Below are 21,958 nucleotides of genomic sequence, written 5' to 3'. Positions count from 1 at the left end.
TGCGCGCACTCTGGCACACCCGTAAATTAGGTCGCTCTTAACGCTAGTTTCGGAATGCCAAAGAGCGGTTCCTTCTTTATTTATTCACTTAGTCATTTACTAATGTGTGCGTTTTTTAAACAAATTGCTAAACAACACGCACTGCGGCATTAGCGCCACCACCTCTAATGGTAGCTGTGCGGAATTTTTCGATGATGAGTTGCAGGCCGAAATATATAGGGAGGGAAAGTGCGTAAAATATTTACTGTCTCCTTTCAGGCAAGGGAGTACAGAGAATACTCGTCTCTGGGAGGGCTTCCTCTGATTCGCCTGGGAATCTGCGTACTCGACGACTGCACTCAAAACGATTTGCAGGCACTGATAGATGCAGGTAGGTCGGTAACCCTTCAACAGGAACGACACCAACATTTTATCTGCGGTGACTACAGCGGAAGATGAGAAACAAACGTGCGTTACGATACAGGAAGAAGCTCCACTAAGTGTAGATATTGTGAGACAATAACCCTGCAGAAGCTGTGCACCGAAAAACTACTTACAAAACAATGCGCCCACGGATGCACTCCGTACAGATGGTTAACTTGCGAAGCTGTAACGTGAGGCCGGTGGTTACACGTGCGTTGCTCCTTAAATGATTCATTAAAGCCTTTTCATTACACGTTGCCCGGTTGTGGTATTTTCTTTCATTACAGTTTTTTGCTCGTGGCGTCGCTGATCCTATAAACTTCTTGCTCCTCGGAAGTATGTATCACGAATGACCTTCCCATTTCGATGTTACGTACTGCCGGTGCTTGCGATTGACACGTTGACGGTGCTGCGCCGGATCCGCCGGGCACCCCTGCCCGTTATTTTCGCTTGATGTGTGCTTAGCACATCAGCTTGCTACGAGGGCGCTCTGCTACCAGCGAGATAAACTAAGTCACACTCCCTCCCCTTACTTCTTAGTAATCTCCCACCTGTTTTTCTCACGGACGCACATGGGTCGCGAAGGAAAAGTTCTGTGCCTAAATACGACTGCTTTCCCCAAGCCATACAAAACTTCCCTTTAAAAATTATACGGTTTTTAGCGCGATAGATTATAATCCGCACAATTGTGAAAACAAAACAGCCGCACTGACATAATTCGGGCATTGGAAATGTCATAGAAGTAAAAGTCAAGCCATGGATTACAAAAGAAGTACGCATTTTCCGCGCAACAAGAGCTTGGACCAAACTTCTTCCCAGTAGCTTGTGAGTGAAAACACTGTTGATTTTGAGGGGTAAAAAAATCTATTTTATTGTCTGGTTATAGAGTTTCCAATCAGTCCCCAACATTGGTTGAGTTTTTCTTTTAAAAATCAGGTCCCTCTCCTACTTTGGTCGTAGTTTTTGTTTACAAATCTATGCTGCGATGGAGGTTCAACTTGTTTATAGACAATGAAAAGCGAATGGTCCATGTAAAAAAGCCTCTGTTTAATGTCAATTTTCTCGTGCGACGTGGAAACAGCCGTTGAAACAGCCATGGAAACATCCGAAGATAGTTGAAACAGCCATGAAGCGGAAGTGACATTGCGGGCGGCCGGGTGCTTTTTCCTCCGGACATCCAAAAGGACCGGTCGAGCTCCTCTGGGCTATGGTGGCTAGAAAAGCAAATTGCAGCGTGTTCAAGTTCAAAAATTTGCAGGTGTTTATAAGGTCGAATAACGTAAAAATTGAACACAGCTACGCTATTAAAAAGTCCGATGACCCTTAACCACTTCTTGCAGGTTGTGAATGCGAAATCGAAGGGCTTTGCAATCTTGCTTCAGGAGGGGCTTTGCTTTGGGATCTGCCTTAACGTTTTCGAATGGCTTCTATCTCTCACCTAGACGTTCTTCTATCTGTCTATCGGTCACCTAGTCGCTCACTCTCCCGTTATGGGAGAGTGGAAGGCAATATTTAGTTTCGCCGCTTCACCCTCCCCTAATTTTATCTGTTGTATGCTGGTGGGGAAGCCAACCTGTCGCTACTGGTGTGTTTGCGCTCACGCTGTGGAGCGCCTCGGGAAGGGGCCGTTTTTCCGTGATAAACGCCGATGCCAGACGTCGGTTTTTTCCCTCGAGATCGGGCCGCGGAACGCCTTGGAAGGAGCCGTTTTTCTCTTACTGACGCCGGCCAGCCGGTCGCCGTTGCTTTTTGAGCTCAATAGGCAATTGTGACTTTCGCTTTCAAACACAAGTTAAGAACCGTTCTGCTAAGCAACACAGAGCTACGTAGAAAGCCCGCAGTCGCAGCGGCGGCTGTGAGTGCCCTGTTCGGGGGCACGTTAAACACGTTCCCGTAGACCTGGCACAGTGTCGCAACAACCACAATTACTGGTGAGTCAAAACTGGAAGGAAGCACACAGAAGGTTCAAATGGACAATAATTCTCGCGAGTTCACAACTCAAATCTACGGACCGCCCTGTGGTCCCTGTTGGCGGCGCACATTGAACCATTCTGTGCACCTCCGCCAAGCCAGCCACCACCGGAGGACCGTGGAATACCCTCTTCCTCCGAGGGCTCATTATAACTCCGCGGTTCTGATTTAGTTTCTGTTTCTTTTCTGTCTCTTTCTTAAGAATAGCTAAAATGTACTCGGATATTTGTCTGTTCGCGAGTTTCACCCATTTTCACTTTTTTTCAAGTCTGTATCGAGTAGCAAGCAAAGCGTATGGCTTGGCTGACCTCTGCTTCTCATTAGAGTTTACTCTCTCACCCTGCCGCTGATTAGGCATGAAAGTCCGGGTCTTTGAATCGTATTCAGGTGTCACAGCATACAAACTTCTGAAAATATCCCACAATAAACATCACACCCTCATAGCAACAAAATTGTTTCAGACATAACTCTTATGACGTAAAAAAGGGGATCAATATAGCATAACATATCATACCCGTCTGTAAAATGTTCCTCCAATCCCATGTAAAGCTGGATTCAAAGAAAAAAGTTTTCGGTAGCCCAACCTAACTCAAACGCTCGGCTGCAGTGAAGTGGTGTTTCAGCGACATGGTCAGTGTAGAGCGACGTTAAATGTTTTTTAACGCTACAGGCTTTTTTACGTTTGGACTTCGTACTTGAAACATAATGTAGAACGATAGGAACCATTCTTAACAAAAGCAAATGCATTTAATCATGATTCACCCTTTTCTGCCCCGTTTTCTTTTGCAGTGAAGCCATCTATAGTTGACATTGAAGTGGCCAACTGTGTTACACGTGTGCCTGAGCCATGGACAGCCGCTCAAAAATTTATTTTGTGAGTTGCTTCTAGAAAACCGGTTACGCTAAAACGCGATCTTAGATTGCAGGCAACTTGTCAAAATTCTTTATTGTAAGAAGGCAAGGCCTTGGCAAGAAATGAGAAGAAGCGCAGCTATTGAATAAGGATCAAAAGCAGTGAGTCGCTGTCACTAATTGTAAATCAGTGATGTTTAATGCGGAGAAATTTCCGTTTTTCGGGGATTTTTCGGCTGTAAAAAGGGAAGAAGGGAATATTTAAAGGCCAATAGCACTGAAATTTCGCCTCGGACACATATAATTTACAGTACAGTATACAGTATACAATATACAGTACGTACCACCAAACGAACTGTGACATGACTGGTGGCCCCGTGAAATCCGTTGTTAATTAGTAAGAGAGCTTTAAAATATCTCCGTCGCTGGCGATACTGCACATACCGGCAGATCGTGGAAACAGCCATGAAGCGGAAGTGACATTGCGCGCGGCCGGGTTCTTTTTCCTCCGGACAGCCAAAGGAACCGGTCGGGCTCCTGTGGGCTCTGGTGGCTAGAAAGAGCCATCATACCTGGGCGCCATTGGGCGCTCTTCTTTTAGGGCTGTGGGAAGGCGAAGCGTTGCGCGTAGGTTTGCTGCGGTTGGCCGTCCGCGTGCGGCCGCTCGCTCGCCGGCCGCAAGCGGAGAATGTCCGATTTTCTATACCCGTTTGCGCCGTAGGTACGCGTATTTCGGCTGTCATATTTTGTATCTTGCGGCCTTTGTAGTCAAACTATGCGGAAATAACATTATGAAGAGATTGAACTTTTCAGTGAGGTTGGCCGATAATAGATGAATAGAATTTTAGTAGTGGTGGAGTAAAAAGGAACAATAATATGGAACAACCTCACATCATTAATAATGTCAGTAAACCCAACAAGCATCATTTATTACTTTTTTTCTTTAATAACCTTCCCTGAGGACTTCGTAGGCTTCATGTTCAAATTTCTGCAGGTGTTTTCCCGCAAGCCGCAAGCATCCAATAGAACTTGCAATCCAGTTCATAAAACAGGAGGGAGCATAGAGGAAAGAATAATCCAGGAGAAACAGCTGGTAAAGCGTGGAGATGCGGCGGCTGAAGGGCTGAAGCCTGTTCGCATGTATTCTGCGCAAAATACAAAAATGTATTTCGGGTGTTCCTTAGTCCGTGGGCTGTCAATAAGAGATGGCGCCATCACTCCCGGCACTTAGCTAAAATGTGAAAAAGCCAAATTATTTTGGTAAAGTTATGAAGGCAGGTACGTTAATTTATATGAATTTAGCATTACCTGTCGAAAGATACGGCTAACAATTTAGTTCACGCTGAAACTGATTCTCTCAACGGCGTCTGCGTCCGAAAGGATATGTAAAGTAGACATAGTTGGCGCTGGCTAACGCCCAAAACCGGCCAGGAATCCACAAAAGATATCAGCTGCAAAACAAGAACGCCGGGAAATGGGCAGGGAATTCTTCAGAAACCTGGCAGAAAAAGGGATAAAAATCGGTAATTTTTGAACCTAGAAATGGGAATTTTCCTCCCCAATACCTCATCACTCGTAAATGAGGTGTCTGCAGCCGCACAAAGCATGACCTTTAATGATTGGTGTTGAGTGCACAAATGGCCAAGATGTTGTTATTTTAATTTGAAAATATTTTAGTAATTATATTTCCGGAAGCAAACAGTCATTCAATAATGTCGTAAGAAAAGATATTACAGGTTTTATGCGACATAGACCCCGGTCCCTGTGTGTGGGCGTACAGTGAGGGGCTGCGGTCTATTTCCTTTCGCCGACATTGAATGTTTTGTGTTGCCGGGAAGTTGAAAAACATTACTGTGGTACCAATTATTCTTCAGTCTCTCCTTTTACGAAATATACCTGTGCGTATTTTTCAGCACAATACCACAATACACATGAGTAAAAAAAATGGTAAGGGCCATAGTAAGCAAGTTGGGAAGCCCAGCATGCGATCTGAGTGAAACATTGCCGTCTGCGCTGCCACATTCCGCAGAACAATTAGCATGTTGTGCATTGCATGTCCCAGCACATTGACAGTTTTGAGTCGCATCGTATTTGGGGGACCGCCATTGCTCATGTCTGCTTCCGTGGTCGCAGAAATTTGCCAATATATGAGGTATGCAGAAAAGCCCCCTCACCAAGAGTTTGCCGATTGTAGCCCCAATGTGCGGTATTCATGTTGAACTTTCAATTTTAATATTATCTTAGAAGTAGCACGCGCAATTTGAAAAACAAGCGAGGGTTTAAAGGCTAACAAAAACAAAATTAGAAAATGTGTTCCAGCAGACTGACAAGAATGCAACTGCGAAGTTTAGAGCGAACCTAAATAATGCTCGTTCTTTCGAAGCTAACTGCGCACCCAAATAACTGAATTCTTTTTCTCTTTGCGTAGGCTATTCTTGGCTACGTTGGCTGTCGTCATTACTGGTTGTACCATCATCGATCTGATCCTTACCTGGAAGGCTCCCTCACGAAAAAAGGACGGTGAGACAGCAAAGCTCCCCCGTGGCTTGCTCTGAAATATAGTAGAGGAAGATAGGCCGCACAGCAGTGGCCTACGGAAAAATATTCCCGAAGTATTAAAATTCAGAAATATTACAGGCAGGTTACCAACACCCGGCCTAATGCCCAGTTTTTCATCATTTTCAGCTAGACAATGCGAGGAGTGCCTGTATACAAACGGGGTTCCCGGTGCCTCGAAAAGAAGTTTTTTCAATGTAATCAAATTCAAACCTAACCTGGTCTGTCGATACTGTCTAATCACGTGACCTATAATCATGAGGTTCTGGCTTTCTTGGAGAGCCGTCTGCTTTAAAGGATCATAAATGGACGGCGCCTGATGGCCGCCCGGTTCGGGGAATCACCATAGATAAATGGTGCAAGAAGGCCCTTTCTCATTGTATTTGCATTCATCGTTCCAATGTCCTTTAACTTTTGTGACGAAGATAGAGGCAATTCAAACAAGGTTTCAGGAAAACGGCGACCATAGTGTAAAGTAAAAATAGGGCCACGGCACACTCTGTAAAACCTTAACGACTTCCTGTTTACGCGAGGACAAAATGGGAGGGAAACAGGAAAGAGGAGGGCAAGGTTAAATTATTTATGCGTCAGAAAACAAGACGTTATCGGCAATTGAACAAACGCCGAAATAGGTAAAACACGTATGATGTTTCAATTACAGCCAAAGCTATTCAGGTTTTGGAGTCTATTTTTGTTTGTTTATTTATTTGTTTTCCTATTTATTTATTTGCTTCTAGCATTTATTTATTTATTTATTTATTTATTTAGAAAGAAAGGCGGGGGTTCGGTCCCCACTCTGGGCGCGTGTTTATCTTTCTTTCTTCTGTATATTAAAAAATGTTTACTTCATTAACTGTAGTGAAAAACAAAAGAGCCTAACCACACCCCTATGCCCCCCCCCCTTTGGCGTTGTAGACTGCTGACCTATCTTTCTGTATTTCCTCAACGAGCCCCTCATTTCCTTACTATATATATATATATATATATATATATATATATATATATATATATATATATATATATATATATATAGTATAAGTAAAGTGTCGGATGCACAGCACGAACAAACTTAGTTCTAACCCACTCAGCCTCCGCTCCAAGAGTGTCAACCGTACTAAGAAAACATCACAATATCCTAATTCAAAGTGAACGCTTAAAAAGCATATTCCCCGAACCCCCACGCGTTGTCTACCAGCGTAATAAGAATTTAGGCGACTTTCTTACTAACTCTCGCATCAACCGACTGGAAACTACTGGTTGCATGCCCTGTAATAAACCTCGATGTAAAGTATGCCTACACATGACAACTACACAGCGTGCCACCAGCGCGGCTTCAGACTACTACGTAAATATAAAAGGTAACTTTAACTGTGACTCCGCTAATGTCGTATACCTTCTAGAGTGCACTGTTTGTAGGCAACAATATATCGGCCAAACTGACACGCCCTTTTGAATACGGTTCAATAATCACCGCTCTAATGCAAAACGTTGTCCTTATTTGCCCCTCTCGAGACATGTGAATGGTCCCGGTCATGCATTTGAACATCTTAAAGCAACAATTTTAGAATCCGCTTTCAAAACCCACCACGACCGCGAGGTTCGGCAATCTTATCTCATTTATAAGTGTGGGTCAGCGACACTTGGTATTAATGAAAGTTACGGAAAACTGATGTGATTATCCCTCGATTAAAATTGGCGACCTCATAATTTTTATCACATTGTTCATTAATCCTATCCTTCAGTTTCCCATAAGAATTCTCCGAAACTCTGCAAATACAGCAGCTTTATTAGCCTAATGCGGCTCAACACTGAGACTTGTCCTTGGGGAGGAGGCCGCGTTCCCCCACCACTTAGAAGCATTTAACCCTTTGTGAACTATGAACCCTGCCTATTTCCGGTTCGGTTGCTAGCTCAGTGTGCAATGCTCTTTTGTGCGCCGTATCTATTCTTTCCGTCCACGGGGGGCACAACCAAAATACAGTCTTCGGTCATGTCTGTATGGATCCGTTTGAACCAGTCTCCCCACCCACTGACTACCTTATTGTATACTCTTCCCTCCTTTTTGAAACTGCTATTGTCCAGTCTTCCGCACTGTCTGAACTTGCAGTCCACGCCACGTGCGTTGCCCCGTCGTGGTGCAAATTTGAGAGCGGTCTTGTTAATACAACCCCTTTCTCTCTCTCTCTCTCCCTCTCTCTCTCTCTCTCTCTCTCTCTCTCTCTCTCTCCCGTTTCCCGTTTCTTTTTTTTTTGTGGTTGTTGTGGTACCACGGGCATAGCCCGAGTGCATGCATACTCTCCGTTTCCGAGAGATCTTCCTCTCCTTCTCACAGTTTTCCCCAAAGCTATATAAGAAATGTGCTCCAAATGTTTGTGACAGCAAAATCATGTAACTGTACTCCGATGAAGGCAAGTCCCATTGCCGCTACGTGAGTAAACCTTCGTTTTTATTGTTCTTGGTGTGTATCCGACTCGTTACTTATACTATTTCTGCGCGCTTTGTAAATTTTATTTTTAACTATATATATATATATATATATATATATATATATATATATATATATATATATATATATATATATATATATATATATATATATATATATATATATATATATATATATAGACTTATAAACATAGACATACATATATACATATATATAGACACCATTAATGATCGCTATGTAGTCCTGTGGTTCCCGCGAATGATGTTTTTTCTTTAGTGCATCCATTAGAGACAGTGATCGACAGTATCAAGCGCTGCTTAAGGCCATTCTTCTGCAGGTATTTTGTGCAAGTTCCTGGCCTTCTTCTCCGTTACGTATAACACACGGGGGCTTCTAGAAATGCCAGCTCCGAACAGCACTGAACACACCTATGTATTTCTCCATGGACTGCGATACCTGTCCATGTGCAGCATTGTATTCGGGCATTGCATCGCAACCCTATCCGATACTTGGGGTAAGTCCTTCGTTTACGCATTTTGGCAGAGCTGAAGGAAATAATATTTTAATAACAGCCGGTTAACCCACGAATAAAGGTCAGGAAACTGTAGCAGTTAGTAAGAGCAGGATTCTTTGAACGTTTCTGCAGTATGCCTGCAGAGCGTGTAAAAGCTATTACCAATATGCCGTGAGGTCTGTTTTGTCTTGGGTAGCAGGTTTAAAGAAATGCAAGAAAAAAAATGAGGCACATAAAATGACTACACAGTAAATTTTCGTGGTAGAAATTCCTTTTCTGCAGTTCGTCTTGCAAAACCGACACGGGGAAAGCATGAATTATGTGCAATGAATGAAGGTCGTTGAGTCTCTTAAATATAGATTAACAATTTTCTGAAAAGGAAGTTTCCATATCACCTTTGAGGGGGCAACGAGCCACGTCCTACAGTTTTTCAATGATACATTTATCTCTACCAGAATAGACCAGGGCGTTATTTCTATTTCAAAGGTACAGCGTTGGAGGCTGTGTGTTCCCCGCCCAATGCATTTACCATGGAATGTTTATATTAATTATCTTGAACCCTTGGAATAAAAGCTAGAGTTGGTAAAGGCAGACACCTTCTCTCTCCTGGCCCTACCCACAATCCTACTGCTTGGTCCTCAACTAACGTTTTGCGCTTAATTAAGGAACTTGTCTACATCGAAATTTGTGGCATCAATATTATCTAATGTTTCCCCTGGCGCTTACTGTGTTGGCCTCAGACAAATGGATACAGGCTGGATTTATTTGACGATTTACGTGAATCCTTCAACCTTTTACGACTATAAAACCCACGCCTGTGTACGAAAAAGGCGGATAGTTTGTGGGTTCTCTTGTTCTCCGTTTAGCCTCCCACGGAAACGGGGACAGCGTGCGATATCATATTCAGCGTTTGAGATACAAAGAACTTCGACAATATTCTGTGCAATAGTATTCTCCCAATGAAAACATGCTGTTTCAGTAGGTTGAGCCCACACCACGTATATAGCTTAGCTTTCTGCGCCTCGATGACCTTGTTATCATCCGAGTAAAGCTTACACTAGGAAAGCCTCTTCACACAGTGGGGTTTCACAAAAGATTATGGTGATAAGCGAAGGCCCATGAAACGCCTCAAGGAAAAACGTTCTCCGCGGTTGAAATCGAACGTGGGTCCCTCGCGTTATGAGGCGTATACGTCTATTCGACTGAGCCATTCGGACACGGCCGAAGCAGTTTGGATTGTGGACTTCGACTTTGCCTCAGGTTGCACGGGAGAAGGCTTGGCGTTTTAACCATGTTTCTCTGAAGAAAGGGGCTTTGATTGCCATATTTATAGTCCATCATTGCACTGATAGAGTAGTGTCACAACATATAATTAATGTACATCAGTGGGTCTCGTGTGAATAAAATGGACAATTTAGGATTCCCCTTTATTGGCTTTCTTATGTCGACGTATATTATATGTGATTTGTTCCTAATACATTTTGTCGTAATAAAGTTTTATTACCCTGCAGCGTTTTCATTATACGTGAAGGTAAATTCGAATGCAGTATTTAGGCTATTGGCAAAGAGGGGCCACAAACTTTTGTTCCCCTGCTGTACGACGCTAGTACCGAAGGTGTTTCCCTTGGCTTTTTTTTCCATTTCAGCCCGACATGTAAATCTCATTCTAATGTCGCAGAAGTGGACAATGTCATTAATAGATTCGAGTTTCAACAGCGTGGATACTTTCTTTTTTCTGAGGTAGGTGGAATCCTTCATATATTTTCCCTTGATGAAGGAATACAAAGTTTGCATAAAGGCAAAGATATCGAATCTGCACGAACAGCTTGTCGTTGCTATCATTTTCACAAAAATGCCTACACAGGACAGGCAACCTTGTCTTACTTATCTCTAACTTCAAAACCCCGACCACTGTAAGCTTGGGTCGCATAAGTGTTACAATTTTCCGCCATTTTTTATATACTTGCTCCCACACCAAATGTATCAAAGAATGGGGGCGAATTCCCCAAAAACATTTCCCAAGGCACTTTTCGAACTAGTGGCTCCAATGTGTGTGTGCGCGCGCGTTGAAATCACCCGTACATTATGCTGCAAAAACGCTACAACCCACACAAAACGCTGCCGTAGAAATGCAAAGAGGCGCCTATCACCAAGGTGAAGTGAAGTTTAGCATCGCAGGGAAGGGGCTATCCTGCACCAACGTCTCCGGAGGTCCCCCTTCAGTCTCTGACCCTGGGACCTCCTTCTGTAACCTCGTACTGCAAACATTATCCAACACAAAATGAAAATAAACTTACACAAAATTCAAACACCGCCTGTTTAACATTGCCTATCGCGTAAGCTGAACATTGCGAAAAATCAAGTTTCCTGTTGCTCTCTCCTGCCCTTCCGTGCACTCACTAGCCTTTCCTCGTGCTGCTGACCTGAATACTGTCCGCCGGCCAGCGCCGTTTCACGGGGATATATAAATGATTTTCAGGGATTGTACAGCATTCGCTAGGTGGCGGTCCTACGCCTCGATGTTTAGAAGGGCCAATAAATCGCCTAGTTTTTCCACTGATCCGTTGTGTGGCGCGCGCCGGCCGACACACCTCCGGCGTTTCTACTGTTCGTATAGGGAAATGTCTGACGCCACAGACAATGTTATACAGACGGCGTTTCCTGTACTGTCTTGGAAACCGAATGTCGCTTGCAAAACGCTCGACAGAATTAAGCACAGTGGACATAGCTGAGAGACACTTGCCTCTATAGCTACAAGAAATCTTGTCATTCGCCACTTTTCATATTTTTGTATCCTTCGACGAAGCAACTGTTAAGAAACAGACAGAGGAGTAATTATCGAAGCAGACACACCGAGCAAACTTTATTTTCTAAAGAACAGCCTAGTCACGGCCATTCTTCAACTGTTCCTTACGATCGTATAATTCCTTTCGTGCTACCTTTACGTCAATGTAACAAAGGCGTAAGCTATACTGAAACGAAAGATGATATGGACTTCAACCTAAAGTGTCCATTTCGGTATTGAGCACTATGAGATGATAGGCATGGACAATGGCAGCGAGCTCTGACGGTGAAACATGGAGTTAGGTTGGAATGTAAGAAACTGAGTGTTACTGGGAGAATAAAAAAAGACACATCAAAAACGGAAATGCAACCGGGAAGTTTCCCTTCGTAGACGCTAGTTGCACGACATGGCATAGAACGTTTTATAAATGCCATGATTAAAAGTTTCGACAGCGCCAACCAAGGCATGCCGTACGATAGCAGCACACATTTCCGCATACAAAGAATCGTACAACATCCCATTGTGGCTGTGTGCTGCTATGCATGTGCGTAACCCCAAGAAAACCGCGCAGACGATGGGACGGGTGGGTAACACATCGCTATGCTTCGGGGTACGCAGACAGGTTTCAGAGTACGAGGAGAAATGTTTTGTCGGTGAATCTCCAACAGTTTGACTGTGGATGATCGATCTTTATATTTATTTTTTCATTCCTGAGCAGCACCTTTAGCTAAGGGAGCAGCTGTACCATACATGTTAAACTCTGCAGGCATATATCACTTTGCTCTTCTCGCACAAGCAGCTGAATATCCGGGAACACCACCGCTTACGCCAAAGTTAAACTTTGAGGTCTTACGACGTGAACCGGTACCCGCATGTGGAAGAAGGTTGAGTACAAGGAACATTTTAATTGCTGTTGGTTTGGGCTTTAGACCACAGAGTGACATGAGGCCAAACGCTCTGCGTTCAGGCCTGTGTTTATTTTCTTTCAATTAGAGCGATACGTTATGTCTTTCAAGGTCGTTCATCGCGTCGCAATGACCTTCAGCTCTCTAAGTAGCACCCCCGGGGCGCGAGCTGCGCCTTTCTTTTTTATCGCTTCGCTTGCTCCGAGTTTCGCCACTGGGGTACCACGTGACTAGGCGAGGGTGAAACGACCGCTTCAGCTGCGCCTGCTCGTGACTATTCAAGGGTTTACCGACTGATATATATTTTGCAGGAACGAAGAATTGAGAAACCCGATGCACGCGCACGAAAGCGCTGCCTTGCCGGCGGCTTTGCCAGCGGTTGGTTCCGCAGTAGCGCCATTGATGGCGTGCCACCTGGGCTATCTGCGCGTGCCCTTCAGTGTATACAAAAGGATAAATTCAATAATCGAGTGGATATAGCTAGGCGGCATGGTGGGAAATCTCAAGCAATAGCAAACTTTCCCGAAACTGTGTTTTACGTTCGCTCGTAATAACTCCGGTTAGTATTCTTAAACCTGAGCAGTTTTTTCTCTTGATTTCAACGAAAATCGAGGAGGTCGGGGAAGACAAGGTGCTCTTCGCATCTTGAGTGCTCTGGACCTGGTACGAAAATTAGCGTCCGCAATTAAATTCCTAATAGCAACATTGGAGAAATCTTGACATGGATTTCTTTCGCGTAGATAAAGGGATCTCAGGGAAAAAAGATGTACCTACACACATACTCAAAAAGAACCATGAATACCGTCGTATACGCGCATGAATTCACATCAAATGATTATAAATATGTATAATGCGTAATGTTTATGCCCTAAATTTAATTAACCGAAAGTGACGCATGTAACAGTTGCGACAGTCGCAGGGCATTTTAGCCAATTTCAGATCGGTGCAAACAGTTGAGGGGGGGGGGGGAAGTAAAATATTTCGGTGAAAATGGAATCCGTAATTTCCTCTAGAAGAGAGTACATCACAGTGTTTTGTTATCTATTATATTGATAAGTATTTTGTTCAAAATCACCTTTTATTATACGATCCCGGCTGTGGTGACTGCTTTTCTGATGCAGGCAAAAAGCGAAAACGCACGTGTGTCGAGATTTCGGCCCACGTTAGAGATCCCCAGGTGGTCAAAACTAATCAGGAGCCCTACACTATGGCGCGTCTCATAGACTGGGTGCAACTTCAGCGCGTTAAACCCCACGATCAATAAAACTGGCCTTTCCGTGTAGTATTGTGTTTTTACGTTTACTGCTTTTATGGTATTCTCATACAAGATTATGTTTATATATGTCAGTAGCCTTAAAACACTGTATTCAATAACTTCTTGCATACTGTGCTCTCTAAAAGGTACAGTCTTTCTCAAAATTTTCGGTATAAAGTGTTCCAGCGTCGCTCTAGAGGTAAGCTCGTGTTTTCAATTTTTGGCGGCCTATGCACGTTCGCCATTGGGCAAAAAAGTTTTGGGAAAGAGAGTACATTTGCGATAACTCGTAGAATACTTTTTTGTTAGTCATTATTTTGCTCGGGTATGTCTCTGTCATCGATCCCCACATAACACATGCATAATGAATATCTGAAACGAAGAGTGCCCTTAATCAAACAGCCTAATAGTTGTTGCGAGAGCATGTCTATGGTGGCTTGCTATAGCCCTAATACTGCAAAGGTTTTGAAGAACAGAGTCAATATGTAAGAAGGAAATTTGCTCCAAAGTCAGTCGGTGTGTAAAAAGAGCCAGTTTACAACCACATAAAAATTGATACCAAAAAAGCTATTTAGGCCAAAGCCGTAAAACTACTCCTTAGATATTTGTAAGGGTTACACCTATCACCAAAAAGCAGTTCGATATATCTACAGACAAGCGAGATAATCAGGAAAATGTCTAAACACAATTTTATTTCCCCTTTTTCTGCACTTAAGAATATATTTCGCAAAAATCCAGTCTTATTGAGCTTCTTCGCCGCAATGCAAATTTGCTGCTGAAACTTCAGTTTTCGGTCTACCACAGCTTCGACTGGGTGCTGGTGAATCTGTCTGTCAGTAGTCAGCCGGTCGGTTTTCGGCCGGTTTGTCGGTCCGTGGTCTCTCAGTCGGGCACTCTTCTTTATAGCAATAGGTTGAGCAGAGTCCATTTAATATATGTTATCTCCTTTAAAACGTCTCTGTTCAATGACAAGACTAGTCAAAAATTGGTGTGTCTATGCTGTACTTCACTTTCCAACAATTTTTCATGAAGAAGGCTACAGTGATGTGTCTAGCAACAATGCCGTTGAACTTATATTTTAGATTTTAGAGAGGGGTTTCAAATGAGGCTTGTACAATCAAACATGATAGTTTTCACTCAACTAGCGCTCTAGGGATCCTCCTTTCTTATCCCAAAATAAATATACTGACTTTTCAATGGAACCTCCCTAGATTCTGAAATGAACTAGACTTCTAGTTTTGCATTAATATAAAACATATCGAGTATTTTATGAGCACATCTAAAAAGCATACAGATGGCATATTAAGGGTGCAAAAAAATGAATTTGTCATTAGGAGCTACACAATTTGACGGATACAATTCATTTTAAGAGATTTCTGTGATTCAGTTTCACCACAGTGTCCTCGAGGGACCTATTTATGCCGCCCCCAAATCAAATTCGCTGCATCACGGCAACGTGGGTACAGTTTGACACAAAATGGGATCTGCACTGTAGCACTGCGCAATACAAAATATCATGCTTGAATTGCGTAAAACGTGGTACCACAGCGCAGACCAAACAATAGGGTCAAATTGTACGCTGGACATCACCGTTCTGCGAAATGTCATTGTTTACCGCATGAATTGGTCACTCGTAAGCAAGCTCTGCACAGCTGAACTACAGGGGTGTCTTAGACTGTATGATAAATTCACAAATTTCCCCTTCAAATTTGTACGTCGCAGCTTGTGTTATGTCAAAGGAACTTAACAGTGTTCCCTCTGTGCTGATGGTTACGTATTGCTTGCTTTTATTGTTTTCATTGACAGCGTGTTGACATCTTGTTAAGAGACGTCTACAGTTACTGAGTTGTAGTTGTTTTGGCATTTTCTCAGGAAAACACACATAAGATGATTCAAACTCAATGCCCAGTTTTTTTTATGATGGCGTATACAGACAGAAATGTGGTTTGGGCTAGCCACAGATGGGTTGGCGTAAAACTTTATGTAACCGTCGGTTTCGTTACTATTGACACAAGAATTTAATTTTTTCTTCTTTATGCAGTGGATTCTTGATGTGTGTGACACTGGCGAAATACAAAAATAAGCCAGCGGTCGTCCTACTGGTAGCGGTCCCATTAAGACTCATCAGGTAATGGCTACGCTTTTCTTCAGGAAATCATTCCACTTCGCCCATGGAAGAGACAATATTGTGCGCGGACTAAATGCTACAAATAGTGTCACCTAATGTTTGTAGCCTATTACTGCATGACTATGAACTGTACGACCGTAACCAACATTCATTCATAATACTCGATCTTTCATATCTATTGCGCCTTAAGTAAGCCTGCGTTCCTGCCGACGGAATATTTTTGCCAAGTGCTGCTTTACTCCATGCCGCTTCTATTTAACCAGTTATTGCGTCAGTATATAGTCTTCGAACGGTATGGAAAATGAAATATTCGCAATTTTTTTCTTTTGGAAGTGCTTTAAAGGGACACTGAAGTGATTTGTCATTGCGGGATTACTAGCGCAAATTGTTGTCCGAAGTCCATAGGCCATGTTTCGACCACTCTGAGCACGTTTACGCGAATTTATTTCGTAGAAAAATCAATTCGAAAATGCTGTCCTCCTCTCTGCACCCTCGCCCATTTTCTGTGGCGTTTTCGTGTGACGTCAGGAGGAGATGAGCTGGCAATTGGCTGCGCTACTGCACGGCTCGCCGACCTTCCGACAGAGTCAGTCGGCCAAGCGTTTAGTCCGCCGACGGGTCGTCGCAATTCGCTCGCTCAGTTGAAACAAAGCCACAATAGGTTTGTGAATGGAAGAATGTGCCTACCTTTACTTTGTTAGTTTGTACACTGTATCAAGCTCCGAGTCCGGGTCACTCCACGCAAGCGCTGCACAAGTGCATATGCGACGCTTCGCTGACTCTACGCTAGTAGGAATCTCTAATGCCACTTAAAGGCGGGAGAAGAGTCAGCGAAGTCAATATAGGTACTAATGAAATAAAATCAACTGGAGCTTTTACTTTTACCGTACAGCGCAAAACTAGAGATCCGGAAGCATTTTTGTTTTGCGCTGGGTGAACAAGCACAGCGGTCAGCAGCACGACCACACATCTGCGAACGCTTTTGCACAAAAGAACTGCAATTGCTAGACGTAAAATATAGTGGAAGTTTGGGGGACGTTTACTGCACGAGCGGTATACAACAAATAGTCACCTAAAGTACTTGAAATGCTAAAACTAAATAAAAGTGTAAACTGGCTGTACATTATATACCTCATATTTCGACTACCGGCAGCGCTGAACTTGTGGTCGAGTGGTCTGAAGCGCTAGGGGTTTTGTTTAGCAAATCGCAAGTTCGAGTCCTCTAGGGTGCATGCTTTTTTTTTTGTAAGTTGATTTTTTCGTTTGCGGCCGATGTTTTCAAACCTGAGTTCACCATTTTTGGGCCGTAACGTTCACTGCTCCACGAGCGAGTTCGCAGAACGCGCGCAGACTTACACTAACGCGCTAGCCAGTTCTCGTTGGCGTGCTGTTGCCACAAGCACCGACTGCTTGCGGGCAGTGGGCACAGGCCAGAATCGGCACACCCTTGGCCTGGTGCGAACACGCTTTTTACGATACAGGCATGAGTGAGGCAAGCTCCGAATATGGGGGCGTCTGCGGTGACGCAGAAAGCGTTCATCCATTGCCTAGGCCTCGGCTAGTGATTTCTACGATGCCAAGCCGTCCTGGGAGGCTTATCTTAGGCATATTACAGCCGACCACATGGCAGAAGCGCAGTACGACGATTACTGAGATATCGAGAATGCCCATCCAACGCTGCCTTCAGATGTCAAGCATGTTGTTTTGCAGAACCGAAACCGAAACTTGTTTGAATGGTAACCTTGGACATCGTCCAATCACGGTGCCACCGCCTCCCGACGTCACAGCCTTTAGTTGGTGCGGCCACCACAGACCGCTCATGGTAGTTTTTCTTCTTTCCCGCTTTATAAAATAATTACCGACTTATCAACCGGATAAACGATGAAAAGTGTTAATTTGAGCCAGTCTACGCAGTGAAAGCAAAACAGGGAGCTTGAGCAATTCACTTCAGTGTCCCTTTAATATGGCATATTTGCGGAAAGAACGTAAAAAGGGGTTTACATTTACTTTATTTATACATTTTTTTAGTAAAGATGTGTTGTGGAGCTTGGGAGAAAAATAGTTAGGGTTGGTAAAGGATTAAGAATTTCTATGTTTACTAAATGAAGAAATTCGTCTTCCCGTCTGTAACGCTTAATGTGTCAGTTTCGTCTCCTACGGAATTGATATTAATAAAAAGCACAAGGACCTTCTAATCAGTTTCAGTTCCCTATGCGGCCCCGTAATAACGTCTTGCCAGCAATGGATTTGTGCATTGCATTAAAGCTAGCTCTTAGTGGGCTTGGTGCGCGTAGCATTTAATCGGCTATTCCCCTCGGAAGTTTCTCCAATTGTTTATCTTTCAGAAATGGCCAACGTATAGAATGATAGATTATGTGTTTAGTGGTGTCATTTATCTCCTCCAAACATGTCTAAACACCTGTTTAGGAGGATATTTATGCGGTGGTTAATAACTGTCTCATTCTACGTTTTCATGCGTTTCTTGGTCCATCTGAGGGAGAAATAACCCACAGCCAGGTTGACAAAAACATCCACGTTTTGCGTAGCTGCAACGCCAAACGGCAACCCGCACCCTTAAAGTTCCTACTTGTCGCGTATTAATATTCATGGGGATACAGTATGATGCTTTCATACAGTACATAAAATTGCTTACATTACTGCTGGTAAAATCGCGCCCAACCTATTCGCTGCTGTATGGAGGTGAAGCCGACTCTATAGAGGCTCGTTGCATAAAAGAACGGCCGGGAAGAACGTTTACGCATGAGGAGACAACTGTATGGATTTTTGTACCATTTCACAGCGAAAGCTGCACCAGGCCACATCTTCCAAAGTCACTAATGGCGTCTTAATGATCTTATCGCTTCGCTTGGTCGGAGCTTCGCTACTGCGGAACCCCGTAACAAGGCGAGGGTGAGAGGGCTGCTTCAGCTGTGCTTTATCGCCCAGCGGTGGCTGGGCCGTCTTGGCGTAAGATTAAGCGCAAACAAACCACGTGACTAGGTGATAGTTTCACAATTGGTATATAAAAACACTGCGCTGACTGAGGTTACAGGAACGAACACTAGAGAAACACACGATGCACGCATATGGAAGCGCTGCTTTGCAGGCGGCTGTGCCGGCAAGCTGGCCATCGATGGTATGCCGGCTGGAGTGTCTGAGCGTGCCCCTCAAAAGGATGAATCCAACCATCCAGTTCATGTGGCTAGACGGCAGTCAATGAAATCTCAAGGAAGGGAAACTTTCCGGAAACACTGCGTGAATAGTGTGTGCTTTTGCTCGTGATAACTAGGTTTAGAAGTGCAAAACATCAGCCGTTTTTTTAAACGATGCTCACTTCCAACACGGCATGTCTGTGGTCGTGAATGTCACGTCTTTTTTACTGGGCATGGTCATACAAGGGAGTAGTTCACATAACGTTCGCGCCAATAAGCCAGCGCTCATGATGCCAACAAAGGCTGGCGGTATCGGAACAGAGAAAAACAAGCGGCCCTTAATTGTTAAAAACTGTGGCGTAATTGGTGCAATATGTGCTTGAATTCTTTGGAAACAACTACCGCAGAGGCTCCTCCTAATTTCGTTTTCCCTACTGCTTCCAGAACCCTAATACCAGCTTTCTTCGTGATCATGTGCATGTACCTCCTTCCTCTTTTCGTGGATGGACCAGACCTCGGGACTTTCATGCAGAGCTTCTTTAACGAAATCTCGCAACAGTGGTGGCATCTTTTAGCCCAAGTGCGGAACTTCTACCCCCTTAACCACAAGGTAATAGCAGTGATAAAAATTTTTGTGTACAAAATGCAATTTTCCAGTTAATTAGTGTGCTATATAAACCATGGTGCCCGACAAGACTACTGCCTTATTTAGCAGAAAACCTTCGCGCAACAAAAGCACCAATATGTTGGGTAACTCCACTAAACGTAACCGTTGCTATCCGCAAACGATTGGAAATACTATTCCGCAACTTAAAGGATACTGGCGCTTCCGCTGTTCCTATTTATTTCAAGGAGCAACCACTTTGGGTGAACGTCAGACTTTAAACCCGGCCTCATCGATGTGATAAGCCTCAAGACCACGTGGTTGAACTTGTTACCCCGACACGAACTCTTATTACCGTTCATGTGGCAGAACATGCGCGATGACAGTGATGCAGAGTTCGCGGTGACGAAATGGTTTCTTGTAATTAGGTCATTTTTTGTGAACAACAAAATCATTCCAGCCCCCCCCCCCCATGGAGAAGAGGCCCATACTGATGGAGAAGAGGCCCATACTGATGAGGCTCATGGAGAAGAGGCCCATACTGATGATCTGTGTAGTGCGTCCCACAGGGTCAAAAATGCCCACCGAAATGCTTTGCGACAATGCATGTGGACGGCCAATCGCGGCATGCGCAACGACAAACTTGCGGAATAAAGATGCCCGACTTTGATATCACTCCTAGATGCGATCTGCTTTGTTACATCGCCCTGCCAATCATAATATGATACTTGTATTGAGCGATGTCCCAGCGCAGACCAGATTTCGCGAGTCAGATCTTATGCAGGGTGTCTTCAGGGGCCCCCATTTAACCGCTTGGATTACAGTGCCTGTGGGATTACTCTGTGGATTGTAGGGAAGCGGACTTGGGGAGATATTTAACGGTGAGGTGCTAAAAATTACCGGATTACCGGATGTAATGGTACGGTGCCGAAGAAAGCGAGACCTAGCAAAGCAGAGCTGACACTTTACAAAAAACTGTCATCTCTGCTTTGCTGGCATTGGGATCAGAAGAATCGTGGCAAGCGGTGACAAGCATAAAAGCGTACGTTTTTTGGCAGCATTTTTTTCCTTGTGGTCGTCTTGTTTGATAGTCTGCCCCTCGAGCAGGTGTCACTGCATTCCTTGGAATGGAATATGTATTGCGGTCAGGCCAGCGTATGCTTGACAACTACTGCGTTACGAGCAATTACAAACTCATACCAGGAAATCCTGCTATCTTCTGCCCGATGAAAAACCACATTACGTGACTTTTTTACATTACCCCACTCCACCATAAGACATTCTACTGCCCATGAAACACTCGGTAGAACTGAAACGTGTGCAAGTACTGAGTACTCAATTATGCAAGAGTATGACTTTACATTCGGGAGTAACTATCGTAATAAGGTACAGGGGCTTTTTTAGAAAACATTCAATTTTTTTTTCTGCCGTAACTTTACTTTAACGAGTCGCACGTCGCGCGAAGGGCATCTCAGCTATCGACCGAATGGGCAACTAAGCCATACACAACTTAGAAATTTTGCGAGCCATAACGGATTACTGGTAGGACGGGGATGATGATATGGTGGACAGCAACTTTATTGGAAACAGCGAAAACCTGAAACACTGCGGAATAAGCAAATGTTGTTTACATTTATGCAGGACTGTGGGCTCGCAAACTTCCTATTTCCTTAAAGGGACGCTGAAGCCAACCAGCAAGTTGGTTTCAAATGACATTCTGACCTTCCCCTAGCCACTTTAGCGTTGATTCGGACTCGAAAGATGCCTTCATTCCTGAGAAATCGCTAATCAAACTTTGGTCAAACCTGACGCAAACAGCGACTGTTGTCGCTGTTTTCGTCACGATAAACCGGAGCCAAGCGAGACAGCGGTGAGGTATAGCGGTGTAGAAGGGACCAGGAACCGGATACAACGCTACGACGTAGTGCTTTCCCGTATTCTGACGTCCTTTGCAACTTTATTCTAACGTCCTTTGCACCAATAAGCAAAATGTCCCTTTATGGGACCTGTGATCAGTATTGACGCTTTGTTGCAGAAAAACATACTGTTCTTTTGAGGCCTCACCAATGTTAGCGTCGAACCAACCGCTCGTTCGAAGCTCGCACGCTTCGCCGAAAAGCGGTAGAGCCCCATTAAGTGTGGACGAGTAGCGCCACCCAGCGCGGAAGCCGGGAAAGACGTTCCGCACGCCAGTCGATTTAAGCATTTTATGTGTACATGGCCCGGTATGGCCAGTGGCGGTGGCACCTGTTTTCACGTTTTCGCTATTTTCTACTACATCCAGAAACTACTACGCGTAACAGTGGTATGTTCGTACTTTCGGTGTAATATATTCGTAATCCATCTATTTAGGGGAACTTCCATAAGGACTTCAGTGTCCCTTTAATG

General features: G+C 44.1%; 1 protein-coding gene across 2 annotated transcripts in view; it reads left to right on the top strand.

Annotated features, from left to right (window-relative positions):
• Nucleotides 1-21,958, top strand: part of LOC144168610 (nose resistant to fluoxetine protein 6-like) — a 107,951-nt gene that overhangs the window by 25,014 nt on the left and 60,979 nt on the right. The window contains exons 4-10 of one of the 2 annotated variants that reach the window (XM_077697559.1): nt 259-370; nt 3,163-3,247; nt 5,654-5,745; nt 8,565-8,741; nt 10,388-10,481; nt 15,728-15,814; nt 19,411-19,576. In XM_077697559.1, coding sequence (XP_077553685.1) covers nt 259-370; nt 3,163-3,247; nt 5,654-5,745; nt 8,565-8,741; nt 10,388-10,481; nt 15,728-15,814; nt 19,411-19,576 — 813 coding nt within the window. The remainder of the gene's footprint in view (nt 1-258; nt 371-3,162; nt 3,248-5,653; nt 5,746-8,564; nt 8,742-10,387; nt 10,482-15,727; nt 15,815-19,410; nt 19,577-21,958) is intronic. The other variant, XM_077697567.1, reaches the window with a different exon arrangement.

Source organism: Haemaphysalis longicornis, unplaced genomic scaffold, assembly GCF_048455015.1.
Source record: "Haemaphysalis longicornis isolate Haplotype H1 unplaced genomic scaffold, Haemaphysalis longicornis Haplotype H1 scaffold_1, whole genome shotgun sequence".
Lineage (NCBI taxonomy): Eukaryota > Metazoa > Arthropoda > Arachnida > Ixodida > Ixodidae > Haemaphysalis > Haemaphysalis longicornis.
The sequence above is the reverse complement of the archived record's forward strand: the minus strand, read 5'-3'. Positions and strand labels throughout refer to the sequence as shown.